The sequence below is a fragment of the Macrobrachium nipponense genome, chromosome 9, assembly GCF_015104395.2.
Source record: "Macrobrachium nipponense isolate FS-2020 chromosome 9, ASM1510439v2, whole genome shotgun sequence".
Lineage (NCBI taxonomy): Eukaryota > Metazoa > Arthropoda > Malacostraca > Decapoda > Palaemonidae > Macrobrachium > Macrobrachium nipponense.
In genome coordinates, this window is record NC_061110.1 from 56,693,958 (window position 1) to 56,720,849 (window position 26,892).

The 26,892-nt window shown below is 43.4% G+C and overlaps 1 protein-coding gene across 1 annotated transcript in view; it reads right to left on the reverse strand.

Annotated features, from left to right (window-relative positions):
• Positions 1-26,892, reverse strand: part of LOC135218331 (3'-5' RNA helicase YTHDC2-like) — a 789,914-nt gene that overhangs the window by 260,561 nt on the left and 502,461 nt on the right. The window contains 1 exon segment of the mRNA XM_064254560.1: positions 1,709-1,828. Coding sequence (XP_064110630.1) covers positions 1,709-1,828 — 120 coding nt within the window.

Genomic DNA, 26,892 nt, shown 5'->3' on the forward strand with positions numbered 1-26,892 from the left:
TGCATATAAATTATGATAAATAGAAAAAAAACTATGTACGGTCAACTTTGACTCAACCGAAATGGTCGAAAAATGCATTTGTAACATAAAACTCTTACAGTCTAGTAATAATCAATCATTTATCTTCACTTTAAAACAAATTGGAAGTCTGTAGAACAATATTTAGATTTATAGTGAATTTTTGAAAAAAAACTATTTTCTTCCCTCCGTGCGCCGATTCTCGGCCGCAAATCTCCGAAATGAGTAGATCGCATTCTCCTAATATTTGCTCCTTTTCATATTAGGCGTTTTATAGAGTTTCATATATGAAAATGTGCGCAAAAACATGCAGAATACAACAAAAAAATATTTGAAGGTTGTAGCATTTCTCATTTTCAAAATACGTATTGGCATAAAAATTACGATAAATAGGAAAAAAACAACATTCGGTCAACTTTGACTCAACCGAAATGGTCGCAAAACGTATTTGTAACATAAAACTCTTACAGTCTAGTAATAATCAATCATTTATCTTCACTTTAAAACAAATTGGAAGTCTCTAGAACAATATTTAGATTTATGGTGAATTTAAAAAAAAAAACTATTTTCTTCCCTCCGCGCGCCGATTCTCGGCCGCAAATCTCCGAAATGTGTAGGTCGCATTCTCCTAATATTTGTGCCTTTTCATATTAGGCGTTTTATAGTTTCATATATGAAAATGTGCGCAAAAACATGCAAAATACAACAAAAAATATTTGAAGGTTGTAGCATTTCTCATTTTCGAAATATTTGCATATAAAAAAAATATATAAACAATTTCGACATTCGGTCAACTTTAAGTTCGTCCGAACTATCATATATCGCATTATTAATATATGATAATGATAATTTTTTTCATTTCTGATGGTTGCATACTAAACTTCAGCCAATGACAAAAAAAGGAGCCAAAAATGAACTCTTAATCTTGAAAACTAAGTGCGCTGTGATTTTTTGAAAAGAATATTTTGTCCGCTTCCGCGCTCACTCTGAAACCCCCCGGCACACGGAAGACGATTTTTATTTTACCGCTTCGGCGTTTAAGGGCTAAAGGATAAGAGTGGAATAGCTACATAGCTACATTTCTACATTAAACCATACAAACAAAAAGAACAAAATTAGTTCATGAGTAACATAAAATTTACTATCAATAGTGACTGATAGTAAATCTTATCAAATTCAAGAACTTGTAAAATGTATGAAGGAGATAGTGTAACAAGTCTTATGAAGTTATAGTGGAAGGAAAAAGACAAGTGGGTTGATCCATGAAAGTAAACTCTCCTGATTAGTATCCACTGAAGCTCTACAAAACAACCATGATGTGAAAATATCTAAGGGTCAATATAGCCTCAATCTTGCATCTTGAGTAAAGAGCCGGTACTTGTGGATGGACTGCACTTCATACATCCAATTCAACTCTGTGGGTATGCTTAAATCCAACTTAACATCTTGCCCCAACTAAAATAAACAGAGTACTGTATATCAGTTCAGGCGCATATTAGTGGAACAGGAAAAGTTAAGTTCCAGTCAGTTGCTACTGTACTTCCAAATATTTGGACCTGCATCTAACGCACATGGAGGAGTCTTACCTTTACCATCATGCACTAGAGCAACAATGCAACCACCATCTGCAACTCGTTACAGAAAAAAATATGAACTTACCACATGGCACACAAACTGTTTCATAACTTACCTTTAATAATTGTACTGCATTACGTATGACCATGAATGCTGGTGGCTCTGGGGCCCTAGCCAGAAAGTCAGCAATTGGCATGTTGGCTGGAGCCAAGAGTTTGGTGTGAAGACATAATTCCTAAAAAAAAAATGCAAAATAAAAATAAATACACACATTCGTATTACTTCAGGATATCCCAGACTACTAGATGTTTCTAATACTACTAGAAATTTCTAACATTACTAATGACCCTTATCAATAATAAGTTTCTCCCTACAGTTGATGGTAAAAGAAAATATTTTAATTTTGAAAAGCTGGGACTACCTGCTTTTTACTCGAATAGTACACTATTACTACACTACTTAATAGGGCTAATGGAATCATATCCTTGCACTTTCCAGATTTCCAAATATATTTGTATGAAGAGTGAAAATTATAACCATGGTTGTCAGTTGCTTGGTGATAAATTTAAAAATTTTCAATAGGGATAATCAAATAGTAAAAAATTTGAAGATAAGAATACTCGTACCATCAGTAAATATAATGTCACTTTCAAGCTGGACAGTCTGATAATTTTTCTAATCTACAGAAATCTCTCAATTATCTGGACCTTCATTATTTGACACTCGACATTATCTGACAGCACCAGACCAGGAGCCAAAGATAAATATCTATTCATTTTAAAACATTTGAAAAACCATTCTCCAATGGTTGGTAATGCTGCACGGCCTCAGGAAAATGTTGGTAACATTGTTTACACTCATAATGAGAGTTAAGTGTTTAAACTCATGAAAAGACTGAGAAAAGTTTTGGGGGTGTCAAAACCTGGAGAAGTTTCCTAGTTTGGAGGGAGTATGCATGGCTGGGCACCATGGGAGATGAGGGGAAGTAAGGGTGTGTAGAGGAACTCCTCAGAAAAGGGGCTGTTTTAGAGAGTGGGTGGAGTAGGGAAGCAGTTTCCCTGGCTAGGAGGAGGTGGGAATGCAGTGGGATGGGTGGAGAGGGGTAGACAGGCATCTGAATCTGCTAGAGCTTTTTTTAATACTTTTATATTTATGACTTTTCCCAATTTTACTTAGGCATATGTAAAGTACTGTACATTCAATACCCAACTTACGAGCGAGTTACATTCCGGCCAGCCATTCATATCTTGAATTGTTTGTAAGTTAATTTTTTATTTGTATGTAGTGCATAACTTTTGTTGAGCAATTATTAAAACTTAGCAATATATTAAACTTTGAAATATGTCATGTTTACATTCACAAGTTAACTTGGGAGCATTATATTATACTATTTTCACTGTATTTTTAAATCATGCAATGTTACAAAGAATTACATACTTTATATGCTAGAAAGGTAAAAAAAAATAAACAAAAAGATTCATGCCACAGCATTTGACACTGGAAGTTCATAATGTAAACAATGCACACCACCATCTATTGACAAGAATGTATACTAAACATTTCCTATGGATAATGGAAATATTGAAAATGGGAATTCAACAATGAACAAGTGAATCGAGAAGATAAGAAATAGGTAGGAGTATTTTACAGGTATGAACGAGTATTTGAGTATTCTTGTGAGTGTAAGAATAATACATGACAGTAAATCACAAGAAAACCCAGTATAATCATAGAGAGGGGATTATAGGAATAGGTTTTTCTTCTTCCTTGTGTGGCAAAAATCCTTACTACCAGGCAGAACAGGTGTGCATGGCAAAATTTGAACTTTTGGGTGGAAAAGGGGAAGACTCCTAACACAATTTTAACTTGTGACCCTATCTTATCGTATCTCTGAATGTTTGTAATGAGAGAGGAGAGAAGAGAGAGAGAGAGAGAGAGAGAGAGAGAGAGAGAGAGAGAGAGAGAGAGGAATCATTTACACTGAAGCCTATAATACACACTCCATTTTAAAATTTTTATTTTATGCTATTCTCATTTATATTTTAACTATTTTATCATTTTTTTATTTTCAAAGCTTGAAAGATTAATGCAATTTGTGTGCGTAGGGTATGTATGTACGCACATACTCCATCACTTTGGTTGATGGCATCGATACAACTTAAAAATAGTACAATGTGTTGCCAACATCTATGTACAAATTTCTGGGCTCAGCTCGTGTCGGCCTATGAAAGGATCCTTAATATCATTCTTTCTAGGTAAAATTAATCTAAAATTACCAGAGAAAAACAAAATTAAGAAAATGTCAGTAAAACTGACTCGCTCACTCTTAAAAAGAAGTGTCGGTATGGCAATAGGGGCGAGTGGGAACACTACCACGAGACATTCACCAATTAGAACTTCCAATCAGAATCCCCACAAGAGAGAGCTGATACCAACGGGCGATGCGGCCGCTACTACTACTACTAGAGGACGCCACGGACAACAGCGCCCCTAGCGGACATCCTTAATTATTAGCACCAGCGTTCGGACGCATTTTCTTGTGCTTGTGCCTTTTCACGAGGATTTATATCACCATCCATCATGGAACGTTCTGCCATCGCAACGGCTAAGTTAAGTGCCTCATAAGTAATGTTTTACTGTATTTTTGTCTTCCGGGAACCAGTATTTTCCTTCTAATAGGTCATATACGGTTTCCCGGTTGTCTCGTGGCGGCGCCATGCTGCCTCGTTAAGAATTCCCGGTCCTCCATACTGGGGACTTCTATTTACTTATGGGCCTTATTATATCACGTTCATTCGTAGTTTTTTACATCGAGTTTTAGCTAGGTTAGCCCTTTTACCATTTCTCTTAGTTTGGTATTTAGGGCTATTCTATGTTCCAGCCCAGCATCCCGGCTCTTGCTCTTCATCGGCTATCGCTGGCTCCGAGTAGGCTTCTGTTCCTCGGAACAGTTTGCCTCCTCCTGGGCTTCTTTTTCTTCTACTAAAAGTGTCTTTTCCATCTTTACGGTGTAAATTTAGTCCTATTTAGGGTGTTAGGCTAGCCTAGGTGCATGTCCCATGTATTGGTACAGCCTGGTTCACGTGGCCCTCCCACGGTTGTGTTGCTCGCGGCTTAGGCCACTTGCGGTCACGTGTTCCATCGCACCTTCCCCTTCCCCTTCCCTCCCTACCAGGTATAGGGAGGCGCTGGGGGACCCCTTGGTTGTCATGACAACCTCAGTTGCCTTCCTCCCTCTCTCTCTGAGGAGGCCAGGGGTTCCTCCCAGCGGGGGTATAGGGCGACCACTCATAGGGTACCGGGTCTCCGAGCGGGTAGTTGTTGGGACGGGGAGGAGTAGGCCACCCCCCCCCCCCTCTCTCTCTCCCGCCGTGTTACGCCGAGACCCTCCCCCCCCCCTTCCCCAGTTGCTCAGCCACCTTCCCTTTCTATAACGAACGGAGCCTTCCGCCGCAGCCGGGGCACCTTTGGTTATAGATTACTGGCTCCGCCAGCGGGCGGGGTGGTCACTACTAGTGGTCGGTTGCTTGCCTACTATATCCTTACATCTCTCCCCCGCTACCGGAAGGGAGCTTGCTTCTTACCCGGGCACTCTTCTAGTAGACGGGTGGGGAAAGGTTTGATAATTATTGTTATTTTTAAGGATATACCCTAATTTTACGATGATTTGTTTAATTTTATTATTCATATGTATACCATCCCCGCCATTATCCGTCGTGGTTTCATTTTACCACCACACCTGGTTGGATTCTATCTCTTGTCTCCGCCGTAGCCTAGGACAACCAACCATTTTACTACCACACGTATTATGGCGGGGCTCTGGTTTAATCTAACTTTCTCGCTCCGGCACCAGCGGAGCAACTGTTAGGCTGTAAGTGTTCTCCTGATACTTATGTATCTTTCCACTTACAGGCTACCAACTGTCAGGTCCTGGGATGCAACGCGACGTTGTACGACCCCTGCGGCCACGATGAGTGCAGGTCTCACGCTCCATGTGCCACGCCGTACAACGAATTGATCGTCTGGCACCGGAAGCCTGCGCCATCTGCTACGACCTAGTCAGTCAGCTGGTGGAGGGGTAAGTCGTTTATAGACTTCTTTATCATTTTACTAACAAACTCTTAGACATAAGTTTGTTAACCCCGTTCCGCCATTAGAAGCTCATTTCGCCTTTTCTTTCAGGCTGTCTGGTGTGAGGGAGGTCGCCCTTGCAACCCTGAAAGCGTGGGTAGGCGGCTTCGGAAAGAACGCCGCCAAAGGCCAGCCTTATATTTTAGACAAGAAGCTGGCCGTCCAGATCTTCCCCGGGGGCAAGTCAACAGGGTATGTTGACCCCTTATCCGCAGCCCCTCTCATAGCCTCCATCCAGCAAGAGATGCAGCAATCTTTCGGGGTCGTAGCCACACAGGAGTCGGTCCCGGACGTCGCTACCCTGGACCTCAACATTGAGCCTATGGCGGTAGGTGCGGAGGATTTGTTGGTTGAGGTAGGTGTGTCGGGCGCCCAAGGTCTTTCCTTGGGCGCTCCTGGATCTTCTCCTGTCCCTTCTTCAAGTGCTTCTTTCCAAGGCTTTGTGGGATCTGAGATCCCTACCCGCTCTCTCTGTACCCCCAAAGGTGAAGGGACAGAGAGAACCGAAGACCCTAGTTAAGACGACTTCTAAGAAGTCGTCTTCGTCTTCTTCAGCTAAGAAGTCTTCGACTTCTTACGCTGACGCGGTGAAGGCCAAGCCGAGCTCTTCTTACTCGAAGAGCTCTAGAAGCAAGTCTTCTAAGGAGAAGCTCGCGCGCTCCGCCGAGCCAATGCCTTCTCCGGCCTCCACCGCATCCACTCCGGTAACGCCGGTTGGAGGAGCGGGACCCAGCACCTTTGATCCCACTGCTTTCTCAGCAGTGGTGATGCAACAGGTGGGCGAGATGGTCGGCTCTCAAGTCTCCGCCCACCCTGGGGACAAAATTTGAACAGATGTTCGCACAACTGTCGAGCACTCTGTCTCAATCGGGCCAGTCCATCCAAGATCTCTCTAACAGAGTTAGAGAGAATGAGGACCGAGTAGCTGGGCTCTCTCAGGTTCCCCCTTCCAGTCTCCCCAGTAACAAGTGCTGGTATTTTTCACCCAGCTTCCACCATATGATTCACTACCAGCTTTTCTCTATGGAGAACCCATGGAGAGTAGCCGCTTACGCTCCGTTTAAGGATGGTATGATCTCTATCCCGGAGTGTGGAACTCGAAGGATTGAGGACTTCGAGTTTTATCCTCCGGGTTTGACGCAGCCTTTCATTGGCTATGCTAGGCTGACCGTAGCGGCGCTTACTAGGGAAGACAAGATCTCTAGGGAGAATGTTCTCTACAGTAGGATCATGCTCAACGTGAATGGGTTCACTGCCTTGAGGACTGGGAGTGTACAAACACCAAGCTCCAGGCCTATAAGAGTCCTTTCACTATTTTTGCGACGGAAGAGGAGGCTTCTCTTCCGTTCGCTACAAAAATAGTAGAGACGACTCTTCAGGCAGTCCTCAAGGATGAGCCCATGCCACAGCTAAGGGAGGCGGAGTCTACTTCTCCGCTCTTCCCAGCTTTTGGAGAATTGTGGGAGAACTTGCCAGCCACGTTCACGCTTGGTAAGCTCAAACCAGACTTCGCCATGGACCAGTTCGGCGAAAAGCTCCCAAGGCTGCCTGATTCCTTGATTCAGGCGGAGTTTGACGCGCGAACTAGGTTTGGCAGGTCCCTCAATTCGCTGATCATAACAGAGATGGCTGCTCTCTCGTATGGCACGGAACCTCTGTTTAAGATCTTGGCCAAATCCCAGCTTCAGACGGTTCAGACGGATGCTTTCGACTTCTTCCAAGCTAGGAGGAATTGCCGAAAGCACGTTCTGCAGGAGTGCACTATTAGGCACGAGCCTAATAGACTCCTGGCTTCTAGCATGTGGGGAGCGGATCTCTTCCCAGAGTCCGCTGTAATGAAGTACACACGAGGCGGCTAGGCTCAACCAGAGCCTTAGAGCTAGGTGGGGTATTTCATCTAAGAGGAAGCAAGAATCCGTCCCCACTGCTGGTAAGAAACCAAAGAAGTCTGGTAAAAGGTTCCAGCCTTACCAGAAACACCAGCAACAGCAGCAATTTGTTCAGGCCGTCCCGGTTACCCAACAGGGACAACCTGCTACTTCTAAGCAGAACCAGCCCATCCTCCTGCTGTCTCCTCAATCACAACCTTCGACCTCCTACGCACTCTCGCCGGCCGGCCTTCAACCCTACGTATGAAGGTCAGGGCTACCCTCCCTTTTAACAGACAATCGAGAGGTAGGGCGAGAGGCTACTTTCGCCAGCGTGGCGGCGCAGGGAGGGCGACAAGGAGTAAGCAGTTCAGAGGAGGGCGTGGTGGTCAACCCGCCCATCAACAATGAGGCTCCCCAGGTAGGAGGGAGGCTGTTCCTCTTCCGTCACAGGTGGGGGTTCAGCAATTGGGCACAGAGCATAGTGTCCAAAGGATTGGGTTGGAGTTGGATCAAAGATCCTCCTCCAATCAAATCATTCCGCCAAATACCATCAAAGGAATTGACAGATTATGCGGAGGAACTCCTCAGAAAGGAGCTATTGCGAGAGTCAAGCATCTAAAATTTCAAGGTCGCTTATTCAGCGTGCCAAAGAAAGGCTCAACAAAAAGAAGGGTAATCTTAGACTTGTCAAAGCTAAACTCTTCATTCGTTGCGACAAGTTCAAGATGCTTACCCCTCTCGCAAGTAAGGACCTTACTTCCGCGTGGAGCCGTCACATGCTCCATCGATCTTACAGACGCATACTATCATATCCCTATAGCCAGACACTTCCGCCCATTCCTAGGATTCAGGCTAGGAAATCAGACATTCTCATTCAAAGTGATGCCCTTCGGTCTGAATGTAGCCCCCAGGGTATTCACGAAAATAGCAGAAGTGGTTGTGCAGCAATTGAGAACTCAGGGAATCATGGTAGCAGCATACCTCGACGATTGGTTGATCTGGGCACCAACAGTCGAGGAATGTCTCAAAGCCACCAAAAAGGTAGTTCACTTTCTGGAACATCTGGGGTTCCAGATAAACAAAACGAAATCCAGACTTACCCCGGAGTCTCGTTTTAAGTGGCTGGGAATCCAATGGAATTTGTCTTCCCACAATCTGTAAATTCCAGTGGCAAACGGAAGGAAATAGCAAAATCTGTCAGGCAATTTCTCAATGCAAACAAACATCAAGGAGAAGCCAGGAAAGAATCCTAGGGTCCCTTCAGTTTGCTTCGGTGACAGATATCCTCCTGAAAGCAAGACTAAAAGATATAAATCGAGTTTGGCGATCGAGAGCAAACGCCAAATCTCGAGACAAGTTTGTCAGTAATTCCACAGATCCTTCGCAATCAACTCCGTCCATGGTCAAAAGTAAAGAACTTAGCCAAGCGGGTACCCCTTCAATATCCCTTCCAGTGTTAACCATTCACACGGATGCCTCCCTGTCCGGGTGGGGGGGATATTCTCAGTTCAAACAGGTTCAGGGGTACTTGGGTTCCAGTTCAAGTTTCGCCAGCTCCACAGAAACGTTCTGGAAGCAATGGCAGTATTTCTTACCTTGAAGAGACTGCTTCCCCCGAAAAAGTCTCATCTAAGGCTAGTTTTTTGGACAGTGCAGTGGTAGTTCATTGCATCAACAGGGGAGGGGTCCAAATCCAAGCATGTGAACCATGTCATGATAGCCATCTTTGCCCTAGCAAACAAACACAAATGGCATCTGTCCGCCACTCACCTGGCGGGGGTAAGAAATGTGATAGCAGACGCTTTTGTCCCGGTCAGTCCCTCTGGAATCAGAATGGTCCCTAGACGACGGGTCATTCAGTGGTATGCCGGAGAGTCCCAGGTCTCCAAGTAGATCTCTTCGCCTCACAAGCGAACCACAAGCTCCCTTGCTATGTGGCCCCCAACCTGGACCCTCTGGCTTATGCCACGGACGCCCTGTCGTAGATTGGGACAGTGGAGAAAAATTTATGTTTTTCCTCCAGTGAATCTCCTCTTGAAAGTCTTAAGCAAGCTGAGGACTTTCAAGGGATAGTAGCTCTGATTGCACCGGACTGGCCCAAGAGCAACTGGTATCCTCTTCTTCTGGAATTGGGTCTCCGACCTCAACGGATTCCCAATCCCAAGCTGTCACAATCAGTACAAATGAGGACTGTGTTCGCTTCCTCAGGAATTCTTCAGACCCTAACTTTATGGACTTCATGAAGTTTGCGGCTAATAAAGATGCTAATATTGATCCACAAAATATTCTCTTCCTAGAATCAGATAAGAGAGAGTCAAACTATTAGACAATATGACTCAGCTGTTAAAAATTAGCATCCTTCCTGAAAGAATCGAACACTACAACCATGACAGTTAATCTAGCTATATCCTTTTTCAGATCCTTGTTTTGAAAGGTTTAGCAGCTAGCACTATTACTACTCATAAATCGGCTTTGAAGAAGATCTTTCAGTTAGGTTTTCAGATAGATCTGACTGAACCTTATTTCACGTCTATTCCTAAAGCCTGTGCTAGACTTAGACCTTCTCAAGGCCTACTGCAGTTTCATGGTTCTTAAATGATGTCCTCAAACTAGCTTCAGATACTGACAACTCGTCTTGTACATTCATAATGCTTCTTAGAAAGACATTATTCTTATTAAGCCTAGCGTCAGGAGCTAGAATTTCAGAACTGTCGGCTCTATCCAGAGATGCGGGTCATGTGGAATTCCTCCCCTCAGGAGAAGTTCTGCTTGCTCCGGATCGTAGTTTTTTGGCTAAAAATGAGGATCCTCTTGCAAGGTGGGCCCCTTGGAAAGTCATCCCACTTCCGCAAGACCCTTCTCTTTGCCCAGTATCAACTTTAAGAGCCTTTCTATCTCGTACATCCTCAAGATCCTCAGGTCCTCTCTTCATGAGAGAAAAAGGTGGTACTTTGTCAGTTAAAGGTATTAGACAGCAAATCCTTTACTTCATTAACAAGCCAATCCTGATTCATTCCCAAAAGCACATGACATCAGGGGAGTAGCCACCTCAATTAATTACTTTCAACATATGAACTTTGAGGATCTTAAAAAGTATACTGGATGGAAATCTCCGACAGTCTTTAAACGTCATTAGATAAAAGTCCTTGGAATCTTTAAATTTCAGCAGTAGCAGCGGGAAACATTGTTTCTCCTGATACTGTATAGTAGTTGTAGTATAGATCCAGGTCTCCTTTCTACCTACCTCATCCAACATGCCTCACCCTATCGCCATGCTACTCGGATATCCTAGCCTTAGCCGCTGAAATCATATTAGTGGATTGTCCCTTATTTTTTTTGCTAGGGACATCCACACTTTGTACTGATAATGTACTTCAGTGTACCTACCTTATTTTTTTATGCTAGGGTAGGACACAATGTGTTTGTATATTTTGTAAATAAGTTATCTAAGTAAACAAATCTATTTTGTTAAATTACACTGCATTATTATAATTTACTGTGTTTGCTGTAATTTTAAGTACTTTACATTACTAACTTTCTTTTATGTTACTGTTTAGAATAAGTTAGACTTAAGTACTTGGTTTATATGCTGTAATTGATTTACTTATATTATATCCCTCATTTTACAACTGCTTTTCATTTGTTCCTTTTTTCCCATCTTGTCTGTTTCTCTGGTACTCTTTTCATAGGCCGACACGAGCTGAGCCAGAAAAGGGATTTGACGAAGGAAAAATCTATTTCTGGTGATTGGCTCGTGTCGCCCTATGAAACCCACCCTGTATTGTTTGACCCACCCCTGCAGGACAAGATGTTTTTAGATTAAGGATGTCCGCTAGGGGCGCTGTTGTCCGTGGCGTCCTCTAGTAGTAGTAGTAGCGGCCGCATCGCCGTTGGTATCAGCTCTCTCTTGTGGGGATTCTGATTGGAAGTTCTAATTGGTGAATGTCTCGTGGTAGTGTTCCCACTCGCCCCTATTGCCATACCGACACTTCTTTTTAAGAGTGAGCGAGTCAGTTTTACTGACATTTTCTTATAATTTTTGTTTTTTCTCTGTTAATTTTAGATTAATTTTACCTAGAAAGAATGATATTAAGGATCCTTTCATAGGGCGACACGAGGCCAATCACCCAGAAATAGATTTTTCCTTCGTCAAATCCCTTTTTATATTAAATAGTTTTAATACGAGATGATATATCAACAGTGATGTTCTCTTGAGTACTGTTATCATGTGTGTGATAATCATATGCATGAGTCAACTAAACTTGTAATGAAACACGAGGTGAAAGAGGTATGTAGAAATGGTGATGCCAACATTGATAAAATGCCACATTTAGATGTAAGCACACAATTAAAATTTCTGTGGTATTCTACGGTGAATTAAAAAATCATTAATACCAATAAAACCCATAATGATCGAATACTTTTTAGTAGTGTTCTTAAAATGAATTTGCTTTTGACAGTGGTCACTGAGAAATCCCATATGCCCTAAAGATGTAAACACACGGTGTTTTAACAGTTTCCACAATAGGGCAAAATGGGTTAACATGAAATATGCTGTATAGTGATCCATCAATTATCTGAATATTTGAGATATAAAAAAAAAACAACTCTAATGGTTGGCAATGCTGTGCTGCCTCAAGAAAATGTTGGTAACGAACGTTGAAGCTCGGACTGACTGATAACGGGTTTGGGAGGTAGGGGAAGCCTTGACAAGTCCCATGGTTGGGGGTAGGGGTGGATGGATGGCTTGGCACCATTAAAGAGGAGGGGTTTTAAGGCAAGATAGAGGAAGGATAAGGGTGTGGCCACACAGGACGTGGCGAGCATGAAGGTTGCAGGGGAGAGGTTCCTGTAGCAGTTTGAAACAATGTATCTTATGTGGGTTGCCACACCAGACGAGCAGGAACACTTGCCCCTCTGCAGTTGCCGCCAAGCAATGTAACATGTTTAAAAATACTGCGGCAGTTTCCGCCATCTTCACACAAAACAACACGATATTCCATCAGTGTAGGGGTATTGCCAACAGTGCACCTCACGTGGTGCACTTTAGGCATCACTTGAGGGTCTTTGCAGTGTGCCTTTGGCCCCTAGCTGCAACCTCTTTCATTCCTTTTACTGTACCTATGTACATATTTTCTTTCTTCCATCTGATTTTCCACCCTCTCAAGCAATTTTTTCATAGTGCAACTGAGAGGTTTTCCTCCTGTCACACCTTCCAAACCCTCAAACTGTCAATTTCTCTTACAGTACTGAATGACCTTGTAAGTCCCATCACTTGGCCTTTGGCCTAAATTCCATACTCTATCAGTTGCTAAAGACGCCTGATCAGTTGGCTGTGTCTAGCCATACTGACTACAGAAGAATTAATTGGGGAGGTATTTCTGAGGAGAGCTTTGTGGGATCCACGCTACAAAAATACAAAATCTTTTTTGTAAAGAAACGGAAGAAGTAGAGAACACGTGGTCCTCAAATGCGCCCATCGGCATCATGCATTTGACTCCCAATCCCTACGTAAACTTAAAGGAGCTAACTATTATGCAATCACAAATAAGCCCTGTTCAGCCGCACAGACTTGATAGGTAGTATACAAATTCTCAGTACAGCATCACTGACTTATGAAACATTCAAGGTACTTTGTACTTTCTTCAATAATGTTAACAATGATTGTATAAGCAAAATTGATTTTTCCTTGTGTTGCTTTCTATTATAATAAGGTTTACCATTGAACTACTTTTTTTAAATACTGGTAAATTATTTTATTTCAACATAATGCAGCTAATTATTAATTTAGTTTTATATAATTTTCAATAAATTCTGATTCCTGTTTATTTTTAGTATCTTTCAGGAAGTAACGTTATTTGCAGTTAGTTTTGTAATAATAAAATGCTAAACTCCATATTTTCTTTTCACTTCTCCTAAAATGCTAAACTCCATTTTTTCTTTTCCCTTCTCCTAAAGTTATTACTAGCCTCTCTTCTGAAGAGATGGACTGTCCATAGTTCGTCACTATGGACAGTCCATCTCTTCCGAAGAGATGGACTGTCCATAGTGACGAACTATGGACAGTCCATAGTTCGTCACTTGTTTAGTGAGACTGACAGCTAGTATTACAAGCAAAGAATCAAAAGATTATTGGGTATTATGGAATCTGTCAAGTTTAACACTTAGGTTTTCCGTGAAAGGTGTTTGGTTTTTTGTTTTTATGTTTATAATATAGTAATTCATATCTTATTAAAGGATATGTACAGTACAGAGAGAGCAGGAGAAGAGGAGGGGGGGGGGGGGGAAAAAGGGGGGGAGGGAGATAGGAGGAGACGAGAGAGAGAGAGAGAGAGAGAGAGAGAGAGAGAGAGAGAGAGAGAGAGAAACATTTTCTATACAGTACATATTACAATGGAAACAAATTGATATTGAGGGATTTTCCTCACATTTGATTGATATTTTGGTGTTTTTGCATTAATATTAATATCTGAAAATTAATCAATAATTTTTCTATAAAAAAAATGTATGTAGTAATAAATAAAATGAAAATACAATAATTTGTGACTATTGCTCTACAAAAACAATCTGTGAATTAGTGAATTTTCCAGTGCTATTTTTGGACATACGTTTTCAACACCCCCCCCCCCCCCCCCCCCCCCCCCCCCCCAAAAAAAAAAAAAGGATCGGTGAATGCTGACTGCAATTTACCAAGGGTCCATAAACACAGTCAACTAAACTTGTAATCAAGTACGGCGCGGTAAATTGAGCGAAAAAAAAAAAGTACATAGTACATGTACACTAATTCTGTGACACATGAAATTAGGCTTTTAAACATTTTTATGGTGATTAGAGATGAAATATCAAGTGATAAAATATTATCCTGTGTACTGTTATAATATGTGATAATCATACTTAAGTCAACTAAACTTGTAATGAAATACGGTACAGTAAATTAGACAAAGCAAAAAATTACATGTACCTATGTATGCAAGTACTCAATCGATGACGTTGTGAACTTCCTGTATTTGTTTAGTTTCGTGTTTTTATGCCTATGGTACAGTAATGAGTATTTTATTAAAGGATATGTACAGTACTGATATACAAGAGAGAGAGAGAGAGAGAGAGAGAGAGAGAGAGAGAGAGAGAGAGAGAGAGAGAGAGAGAGAGAGAGAGAGAGAGAGAGAGAGAACTGAGGTTTACATTGAAGCTTAACACAGTGGCACACACAAACACACTTACAGTATTTTGTTTATATTTTATGCTACAGTATTCTTGATTATATTTTGACTGTACTTTCTAATTTCTTTTAGTTTTACAGACCAAAAAATAAATGCAACGGTGCACACATTTTTCCTTGCTGTCAGTGAACTTGGTACAACCAGTTTGTTTAGCCTTGCCTACATATGAAATCTGCATTTTAAATATTTTTGTAGTGATTAGAGATGAAATATCAAGAGTAATAAAACATTCTCTTGTGTACTGTTATGGTATATTTTATAATTTTACTTTGAGTCAATTCATGTTATAAAAATGGTACAATGTACATATGCACACACTCATTCGATGGTGTTGCAAACTTCCTGGTGTTTTACAGTTTGTAATTCATATTTCATTAAAGGTATGTACAGTGCTAAGAGAGAGAGAGAGTGGGGGAAATGAGGCATGTTTACATCAATACAAACAAATTGGGAAACAGAGGTTTCGCAATTTTGGGGGATTTTACTTGAACATAAAGCATGTTAGTTTATATTTGTACTTCCATTTTACATATATGTATAAAAATAATAATTCCATTAATATATATATTAGTTTCTTTTAGCAACTAAAAACTATTACCTAATTCTTTTAGTAATAAGTTAAATCAGTTGAGAATGTAAACATTATGTATGGTGGGATGATCGTTTTTTTCATACTTATTATGATGATAAAACAGTACAGTATGAATGGATTCTGTAAGTAAAAGGGGATTTTTACGAAGGAAAAATCTATTTCTAGGCAAGGGCCTGTGTCACCCAGTGAAATGTCACTTAGCACACATTTCTAAGGTATAAATATTGTTATAATACCAGAGAAAAAAGCTAATATGGAAATGCCAGAATATTCTGGCTCGCTCACCTTATTTAAGGTGCCGGTATGGTTTCTGGGGCGAGTGAAACCACTACCAGAGGTCCTTTGCCATTTAGATTCATCCTCCTTCAATATCCCTCATCTACAGGGAAGCCAATCTAAGGCCCACTACTCGCTACCGTTACGGCTAGCGCCTCTGACGTCATTCCTGCAGATAGCACCCAAGCTTGGGCCAAAAAAAAGGGGGGAGTGTGAAAAGGAAAACGGTGGGATTCACTGGGCGACACAGGCCCTTGCCCAGAAATAGATTTTTCCTTCGTCAAAATACCTTTTCTGTGCTCAGCCTGTGTCGCTACGTGAAATAGTACCAGAGAAATGGCCACACAAGCTTGGAAAGAAGGAAGCAAACAAGTAATATATAGGATAATAAAAAACAATTAAGGTTAATTGCTATAATCTAAGAACAAGGTTACAGAACAAGTAACAACAGAGCAATTTGAGCCTTAATGGTAAATCAAAATACAAAATAATACATACTTAATAGTAAACAGCAAGGCTTAAATGCAAACTGTGACTAATCCTAGGAACAAAACAAAAGGAAACATCACAATTATATACAACATGTGGCATCCAAGGTACACTATGGCTACATGATGGCTGAGCTACGGCAAGAATGTTAGCGAGGCAGGTAGGAAGGAGAGATCTAAGTTAAACTACTTACTACTACTCAAGCAATGTCAGGAGAAACTGTGTTTCTCGCTGCCACTGCTGGAAATTTAAGGGCTTCTAGGGAGTTAAGATAATGGCGTTTGAATACTGTCGGAGATTTCCAGCCTGTGTACTTCTTCAGATCATCAAAATTCATATGTTGAAAATAATTAATAGAGGTAGCTACTGCCCTAACATCATGTACCCGTGGGAAGGACTGCGGGTTGGCTTGTTTTATAAAGTATAAGATTTGCTGCCTAATTCCTTTTAAGGAAATGGTGCCTCCCTTTTCCCTATCGAATAGAGGGCCTGAAGATCTTAGGGCAGTTCTACTTAGGTTATGCTTTTAGAGAAGAAACTGGACATAAGGACGGGTCCTGTGGAAGTGGGAGAATTTTCCATCTATCCAGTGGGTCCTCATTCTTAGCTAAAAATTTACGATCTGGAGAGAGTAACACTTCTCCTGAAGGGAGAAACTCTATATGACCTGAGTCTCTAGATAGAGCCGACAGTTCAGATACCCTGGCTCCTGAGGCCAGACTTAAAAGGAATAATGTTTTCCTCAGGAGAGGTAAATAGTCACATGAGTCATTATTAGTGTCTGAGACCAATTTAAGGACATCATTTAAAAATCATGCACAGACTTGGGCCTCTCGGATGGTCTGAGTCTAGCGCAGGCCTTAGGGATAGATGAAAAATAAGAATCTGTCAGATCTATTTTGAATCCAAATTGGAAGATCTTCTTAAGTGCAGACTTAGTAGTAGTAATAGTACTAGCGGCTAAACCTTTCTCAAATAGTGTCCTGAAAAAGGATATGGCCAGATTCGTTGTCATGGTTTATGTATCAGAGTCCCTTAGGAATACAGCTAGTTTTTTAACTGCTGAATCATATTGACGCAAGGTCGATTTCCGTTTATCAGAGTCTAAGAATAAGATGTTCTGGGGATCGATATTAGCATCTCTTTGTGCCGCAAACATCATGAAGTCCATAAAGTTAGGGCTTTCTGAATTCCTGAGGAAGCGAACACAGTCCGCGTTTGCACTAGTTGTGATAGTTTGGGATTGGGGATCCGTTGAGGGCGGAGTCCCAATTCCAGTAGAAGTGGGAACCAATTGCTCTTTGGGCCCCCCCCCCTCCCAAGTTGGGGGCTATTAGAGCAATGTGGCCTTTGAACGTCCTGAGTTTGTTCAGAACTTTCAAGAGAAGATTCACTGGAGGAAAGAGGTAAATCTTCTCCCATAGATTCCAGTCTATAGCCATGGCGTCCGTGGCATAGGCCAGAGGGTCCAGGTTGGGGGCCACATAACAAGGGAGTTTGTGATTCGACTCAGTGGCGAAGAGATCTACCTGAAGCCCTGGGACTAGTTGACAGACCCAACTGAATGACTGCTTGTCCAGGGACCACTCTGACTCCAGCAGGACTGAGCGTGATAGCGCGTCCGCTACTACGTTCCTTACGCCTGCTAGATGAGTGGCGGACAGGTGCCATTTGTTCTTGTCTGCTAGTGAAAATATGGCTATCATGACATGGTTCACGTGGCTCGACTTGGAGCCTCCCTTGTTGATGCAGTGTACTACTACTGCACTGTCCAGCACCAGTTTGATATGAGATTTCTTGGCTGGATGAAGCTTTTTCAGGGTGAGGAACACTGCCATAGCTTCCAGTACATTGATATGAAGCTGGCGGAATGGTAGGGACCAGGATCCCTGTACCTTTGGAGCGGAATTGTCTTTGACAAATTCTTGATCTCCGTCCACGGGCGGAGTCTCTTTCGTAAGATCGCTGGGATAGGGGCTAGTTTGTCCCGGGATCTGTTGTTAGCTCTTGAACGCCAAACCCGGTTTATGTCCTTCAGTTTGGCTTTTAGAAGAACGTCCGTTACTGAAGCAAATTGGAGAGAAGCTAAGATTCTTTCTTGGTTCCTCCAGGACGTCTGCTTGCACTTGAGAAATTGCCTGGTTGCTTTGGCTATTTCTCTCCTCTTCAACGGCAGAATTGATAGAGTGTGAGAGTTCATGTCCCATTGAATGCCTAACCACTGGAAGCGGGACTCCGGTGTTAGCCGGGACTTGGTTTTCTTTATCTGGAAGCCTAGGTGTTCCAGAAACCGGGTTACTTTGACCGTTGCTTTGCGGCATGCTTCGATGCTTGTGGCCCACACGAGCCAATCGTCCTGATAAGCTACTAGTATTATTCCTTGAGACTTTAGTTCTTGAACGACTGCCTCCGCCAGTTTTGTAAATATCCTGGGGGCTATGTTGAGCCCGAACAGCATTACTTTGAAAGAAAATGCCTGGTTTCCTAGTCTGAAGCCTAGAAAAGGGCAGAAGTGTCTTGGTACTGGAACATGATAGTATGCATCTGTAAGATCTATAGAGGTGGTGACGACCCCACGGGAAGTAAGGTCCGCACCTGTGAAACGGTCAGCTTCCGGAACTTGTCGCAACAAATGAATAAGTTCAGACGGGACAAGTCTAGAATTATTCTTCGCTTGTTTGAGCCTTTCTTTGGCACACTGAACAAGCGACCTTGAAATTTTAAATGCTTGACTCTTGACACTACTCCTTTTGGAAGGAGTTCTTGAGAGTACTCTACCAATTCCGCTGTTGGTTATTGATGAAAGGTGTTGGATGGAGGGGGACCTTTGAGCCAACTCCATCCTAGACCTTTGGACACAATGCTTTGGGTCCATTTGCTGAACCTCCAACGGTGACGAAAGAGGAACAGTCTCCCTCCTACCTGGGGATTCTCACTGGTTCGAGGAGGGGCGTGCACCACGTCCTCCTCCGGAACCCTTGCCTCGGTTGGAGGCTCTTCCGCCGCCCCATTGGCGGAAGGCGCCTCTAGCCCTGCTGCCCCTGCCAAACCTGTTGAAAGGCTGAAAGGACTGGCTTTCAAAAACTGGGTTGTGGGCAGGGGAGACAGAGTAGGAGGTCGAAGCCTGTGCCTGTTGCAGCGATTGTGTCAGCATCACAAACTGCTGTTGTGGCTGCGACTTAGAAGTGGAAGGTTGTGGTACTTGTGATACCGGAACCGCTTGCACTAGAGTCTGCTGTTGAGGAGCCTGGAAAGGCTGGAATTTCCTAGGCTTCTTCTTCGATTTTGGATTCGATCCAGCTGACTCCGGTTTGCGTTTGTTGACCAGTCTCCAGCGAACCCTTAGACTCTGATTGAATCTAACTGCATCACAGTGAACTTCGTTCACTACAGAGGCCGGGAAGAGGTCAGAGCCCCAAATGGATGAGGCTAAAAGCTTGTTAGGCTCATGGCGGATGGTGGCCTCCGCCAGTACATGTTTCCTACAATTTCGCCTAGCTATGACGAAATCATACAAGTCACATTGCATCGAGTACAAAAGTGACTTGGCAATGATCTTGAATAACAGCCCTTCTCCGTAGATTAGAGCCGATACTTCCGTCATCACTAGGGAATTGAGGGACCTGCACAACCTCATCCTGGTGTCGTACTCAGTCTGGATGAGGTTGTCTGACAGCCTGGGCAATCTCTCACTGAATTGAGTGATGGCACAGTCCGGCTTCAGCTTACCAGCTGAAAAGGTGGCCGGAAGATCCACCCAGTGATCGTCAGTTCCAGGGAGCAGGAGGGAGGTTGGTTCTGTCTCCCGGAGCTGGGGCATGGGTTCGTCCTTCATCGCAGCTTGCAGGGTCAATTCTGCTACATTCGATGTGAACGGGATGGGTGTCTCCTCGTCCACAGTGAAGATCGTGAAGGGGCTTTTAAAAGCAGTAACCTTGGTGTTGGTACACTGCCACTCCTCTAAGTTACGTAACCATGCCTGTTGCGCCTGATCCTGGGAGAGAATTACCGTCTCTTTCAGAACCTTGTCTTCCCTTTTCATAGCTGCTTCTGTGAGGCGGACATAGCCTATGAAAGGGGGCTGTAATCCTTGCGGATGAAACTCGAAGTCCTCAATCCTTCGAGTTCCGCAGCCCTCGATCGTTAGCATGCCGTCTACATAAGGAGCGTAGGAAGCAACCCTCCAAGGTTTGTTCGGGGTAAAGGCAGGAAGGGTAGACGAGTCCGGCATGAGTAAGCTTTGAGATGCCAGGCCGGACTGTGGAAGTCCTGTCAGCACGTTCTCGAGGAGACCTGCAATGAGGTTCTCCTGGGTAACCAGCCTATCCGAGATAGCCAGGATAGACTGCCCTGACTCCTCCAGAGAAGATGAGAGTTGCACAAACATCTCCTGGAACTTGGATTGTACCAAGTTCCCGACCATGCTACCCATCTGCTGCATAATATTGGCCGAAATATTAGCAGAGAAGTTGTCTGGGTCAAAGGGGGAAGGTTCTACCTTCTCCTTAGGAGTCCTGGGTCTGGCTCCCTTGGAGGTTGATGGCTCAGGGTCGGAGGGGAAGGGCTGAGCCCTGTCCTTAGAAGACTTGGACTGACCCTTTAGAATAGGTCAGCTTAGCCTTGACCGCTCCGGGATGGTGAGCCGAAGACTTATGTGCAAGGCTAGTATCTGACCTCTTTGACAGAGACTTCTGCAGCACTTTAAAGTCCACTAGCCTTTGACTTTAGGGATCGCCAGGGCGGACTTCGGTCTGACCGACTGAATCCCCCCGGTGAATCCCTGGAAAGAGGTTGAAGTAGAAGGGGAAGAAGCTCTAGATGGGATCAAGGAAAGCCCTTGAGCCCCTACAGTACCTGCCTCACTCACATCCTTACCTGTGCCCATGCCTTCCACCATCATGGGCTCGAGGTCCAGGTCTACGGCAGCTACTTCCTTGGCGACTTCCTGCGTCGTCGCCTCCTCTGAGGGCTGAGCAACTTCCTCCTGGATGGAAGCGATCAGGGGAGCCGCCGCTTCTGGGTCCATGTAGGAGGTACTCTTCCCGCTGGGGGAAGATGAGGGTGGCCATCTCCTTGGAGAGGATGTAGGATTGGCCCTTGGTCACATTGCGGCCAAACCCACCAACCCAGGCCTTCAGGATGGCAATAGCAGTCTCTCGGATTGCTTGGGCGCCCTGAAAGAGAGGGTTAGTATTAATACTTAAGGCTACTTAGATTAAACTATAACATAAGTTAATTGACATATCAAAGACTATATCCGTCACTGGTACTCATTGTATTACTGTGTAGACTTTGAAACACCACCCACCTCAGAGGAGACCTGGTCTACGAACTCGTAGCAAATCAGGCAACTCTTATGGTGCCACACCAGAGACTCGTTGAATCGGATTGCGCAGGTGGCATGGGTCCGGCAGACCTCGTGCCCACAGGGGTCTTGTAGCACAGCGTTACAGCCTGACTCCAAACAATGGGTGACCTGTAAGTGAAATGACACATGAGTATCATCACTAAGGTTCCGGACTAAGTCTGTGAGTGATATGTCATAACACCGGAGTGTTCCGGTGTTAAAAGGTAACAAGGATTAGTCTCTACCTGCTCTTTAACCATGTAATGTGGTGAGTCGTCTGACAGGATCGGTAGAACAGCTTGAAACAGTGTGTCTCCGGCGATGCCGGAGAACAGAGTAGTCACTGAATCAGGAAGACCACCTATTCCGTGCGCCAGAGCGAGGAATAGTCCGAACAACGGGTGAGGAGCAGGAGGGGACCAAAATTAACACGGCGGGGTTTAACAACTCCGCCGTCGAAAACTTAAAACTAGAATAAGTTGGTGGATATCCCCAGAGGGGTAGCGGGGTCTCCGCCAAGCTTAAACTAAAGATAACGGGTGTTATATATGAATGTAAAACCATGTATGTAAAAGCGTACCCTTGTATGGAGGCCTTAGTATCACCAAACTAAAGCGGACCTGGCTGCGCCGGGGTCCTGATCCACTGGAGCGGGAGGGGATGGTGACTAGCGGTAGGAGAACGCAACCCGAGAGCCGAGGAGAGCCGAGCCCAGCCGAGCCTGGTGGCCAACCGAGGCTCGGCTGAGCAGGGTCCCCTCCTACTCTACTGGGGAGAATGGCATGGAGCCGACCTGCTCACCGAGATCCCTCCAGCTACCTCCCCTGTCCCCCTCGCGAGAGGAAGGGAAGGGAGGATGCTCGGCTCGGCTGCCTGAGACAGCGTGAGCGAGCATACCTCCCCCCAAGGTGAGGGGAGAGGGGCTGAATGGACCGACGCGGGGTGGCTCATACGCGGTCGCCTGGAACTCTCTCGGCCATGTGGTTAACCACGCGATGAGAAAGGCCATGCGATCAGAGGAGGCCTATAGGCCAGCCAAAGCCGTCTTGGTGAACATGAGAAATACAAAAAAACATCCTATCAAAACACGGGGGGAAAGGAAGAGAATTTCAGATGGTAGAGAAAGAGAAATGTCCTGGAGAAGCTGGGTCGAGCCAACCGAGAAGGATGGATGAGCCTGGCGACTCCGAGCAGCTAGCCTATATGCCGTGACGAAAAAACGCGGGGCAGGCGGCCAGGGTGGCTCGAGGACAAGGGAGAAGAACTATAGTCCTTCGAAAGGGTGCCTAACGAAGAAGTAACCTGACAACTAAAATAAACATGCATGCATGAAATTCTAAGCTGAAAGGAAACGACATAGGCTACGAGCTGAGCATGAGCTCGGATAACATCCCCCATGTGGATATAGAATAAAACGTCAATAAATGCATCATCGTAATCATAAGAATGTACTGCTAAGCAAGAACTGAGCCCAAACGGTATAGGGGACCAAATGGGGCACGAAACAAAGTAACACGCAGGAGCGAGCCGCGAATGGCGACGTAGGGACGGTGCCTCATGGGACGCCGTCTATAAAAAACCTAAATAAATCGGTTAAAACGTGCCCAGGCCCGTCCCTAAATGGTGTTAAACATTAATAGCAGTACCTAACTTGGATGCAGAAGAAGCTTGACGTTCCATGGTGAATACAGAAGAATTCCAAAGAGAACACAACACAGAGCAGAAAAAACACGTGCGGTGTGGATCGTGCTATCGAAAGGAATGATGTCAGAGGGGCTAGCCGTAACGGTAGCGGGGAGTGGGCCTTAGATCGGCTCCTCTGCAGATGAGGGATATTGAAGGAGGATGAATCTAAATGGCAAAGGACCTCTGGTAGTGGTTTCACTCGCCCCAGAAACCATACCGACACCTTAAATAAGGTGAGCGAGCCAGAATATTCTGGCATTTCCATATTAGCTTTTTTCTCTGGTATTATAGCAATATTTATACCTTAGAAATGTGTGCTAAGGGACATTTCACAGGCTGAGCCCAGAAATAAGTTTCATTACCTTTATCTTATATAAAGCTGTAACAGCCTATCTGATTTTGCAAACTGATAATATGAGTGTAGTAACTTGGACTAACTTAGGTCTATAGTTCACACCTAACCTACATATTTTTATCTTGTGTATGATAATACAATATGGTCACAACTGATAAGGAATTTGCTGTATAAAAGTACATTAATGGTCATAAAACCATGGCAAGGCGTGGGTCAACACAGGTAGCCTACCTGCCTACTGAACTGTCATTTACTAGAGAGAGATAATAAAAAAAGGTTGCATTTTTTAAAAGTGTATTATTGCAGTATTTTTTGTTACAAATATAGAGAAAAACAGATAATTGTCTTTTGAATAACGTTTTCAGTTTAAAGTGTAAAGGTTGTTGTTTATATGTAAGCATACTGAGTGTTTACAATTATGAATTATATAAAAGGACACAGGCAGTCGCCAGTTATTGGCAGGGGTTCCATTCCCGGGGGTGTGCCGATGAGCAAAAACCACCATTAACCGAAACTCAGTGACTTCTGGTGCCATATAAGTGCCATAATGGTGCTTATGGTGCCGATAACCAGTTATTGGCACCATTACCACCCTTATGGCACACCATAAGAACCCTTACAGTGCCAAATAACCAGAACTAGTCCTGTTATGGCACCATAAATTACCGATTTTATGGCGCTAGACAAGCGCCATAAAACCGGATCGCCGATAACCGAGTCTGCCAATAACTGGGGACTGCCTGTACATAAGGAATGGTAAAGAGTTGCCCTTGAAGGGCCCTGGATTTATTTTACTTGCTATTATTCATAATTTGCCATTATCTAACTAACTGGCTCTATTTGTAAGTGTTTACATATATATGTAGGAATGTATGTGACATTCCATATACAAAAACTAAAAACTATGATTAAATTAAACCAATGACTCAAGGGGTCCCATATGAGCTTGCAGGAGTGTGATAGGCAGTGATAAAGTAAAGTTGACTAAGCCTTGACGTGTTGTATCAGCGTCCTAATTAGCAGGCACCTGTAGTCATCAAATCCATTGTTGTGTGAATCGTCGGCAATGTTTTCGCTTGAGAAACCATGTTGACCTAAAACCCACAAAACCGTCCTACGGGACTTTTGTCTGATATGTCATCTGTGTGTATGTTTGGATGTTGAGCTGGGTGTTTGCTAACCTATGATCTTGTAAACCAAATTGTGTCAGACTTCATCTGGCACTCATCAATGGAAGACATATCAAAACCTTCCATACATCTCTTCACGATGTAAGATAGAAGAATATATCTTATTTTTGTACCTTGTGTTTCAAATGACTAAACCCTTACATCAGAAGAAGTGACTGAATGAAACTTAGAATTATCATCGCAGTCCATGATACCCCAACGAGGATGGGACTTGCACCAAGTGACCTTTGCGTATAATATCGCAGGTTCTTATAACCAATGGGGCGCCTTGTTAGACGAAGGCCCAGCCCCAACAATGGTGGCAGCGAATAGCCAATAGAAGAGAGAAGATGATCCCATACCATCCGAAGAATTACGAATCTTAGAAATATGTAACACATCAGAAGTCAACGCCGGCGAGGCATGAGAATCTGCAAGCAACTTAGCGAGGCACAAGAATCTGCAAGCAACTTCAAGAATCTGCAAGCAACTTAGTGTCTCTGACGGCAATGCAAACATCCTCCTAACCGTAAGAAATGTCTTGCATTAAGAATCACTCAAGAGGTTCTATCATCGTTTATTGAGCGTCTTCAACATTGCATATCTTCGAGAAACAAACAGGACGGGTCTTCCGCATCGGATCTTCATCAACCCAGCAATGGGAAACGAATCATTCAACAAACAAACAATGCACGATTGGAATGCAAGCTGAGAAGCCGGGTCACCCGCCTAGCAGTGACGGGAGAGCCAAGCCGTGTCGTCATCATAACACCGAGACATTCCTCTTAAATATAAACCTAAGTACAACTTTTTATTCATTTGGTGTGTGTAACTTTGAGTGTTTCCTTGCAGGTCGAATTCGTTGTCCCTGTGGGTCAGTTACGAGACATTCTTAATCTTACTTTCTTACAGAAATTATCTACATCATTGGGACTTCGTTCCTGTGGGCTTTTCATCTTTGAGTTTCTGTCAACTTTGTTTTAATCATATTTTCTGTGTTATCTTATCATTTTGGGGGGCACTATTAATTCTGTACGTAACAGATCACATTAAATATTGAATATGCATTTACGCAGTGGACGTTTGTATTTATACAGATACATTGATAGGGTTGCTAGGAACCGTAGTGATAAGATAAAACACAAAAACAAGTGGCACACCCGTACACCGAATAAATTAGAGGTAACATTATTTCGGGTCAGGACAATAATGGCTCCTTTGCAAGGTCCCGGAGGCAGTTTTAGCCTTGAGTTCTTTGAGTTATATGCTTAAAATTTAATCTCTATGACTCAACTCAACTTTAAGCAATATGGCTGGATTGCAAGGAATAACATGTCTGTAAAGGATTTCATTAGGCTAACATACTTAACATTCATAACGGTTATGTTACCAGAAGCCTTGAAATGGTGTTTTGTTGAGGAGCTATTGCCCAACAGCACAGAAATAGATTTATATAAGCAAATTAAGAAACATATGTCTAAATGCGCTGACCTGGATCCCTCACTATTTCAAATTTTAGCAAAGGATGAAAGTAAACCACAGCAAGTACATATAGTTAATAAAAACGCAGAAGGGATAACCTGTTTTAATAGTAAACGCTCAATTCTTAATAGTTCAAGTCAATCTTATGTTCGATATTTTTTATGCCATCAGAAGCTAAGTAACGCTAAAAACATACAAAACATTGCCAATGTTAACAAGCAGAAGTATGCACATTATCACAAAAAGAAACAAGCAAATAATAGCTCTGCTCAGAAGCAGGAACAAGCAAATAGCTTCTCAGGGAACTCGTTACTAGGGCCATCTAGCAAAACAGTGGGGGGGGGGGGGGGGGGGATGTTGGGTCATTTCCTATGAATCACATGACCGTATCAAATAAATCAGAGCAGGTCCCCATAGTTTTTTATACAATAAGCTATTATAAGTAGTGGTGGATTACGCCCGACTTTACATGCCGTAAAATTAGAATATCAGCCATTTGCATTGTTTTTTATTCCGGTAGTTCACGTAATATCACGGATTTATGGACTTACCATTTGTTGTTTTCGGCCTTCCCTATTGAGAAGTGCGGAGTACAACTTTCGGGAATTAGCAATAATGAATTAAGCATAGTAGGCCTAACTCAGACTCAGTACCAGGTGGGTAAGCGCACGCTTACAGATA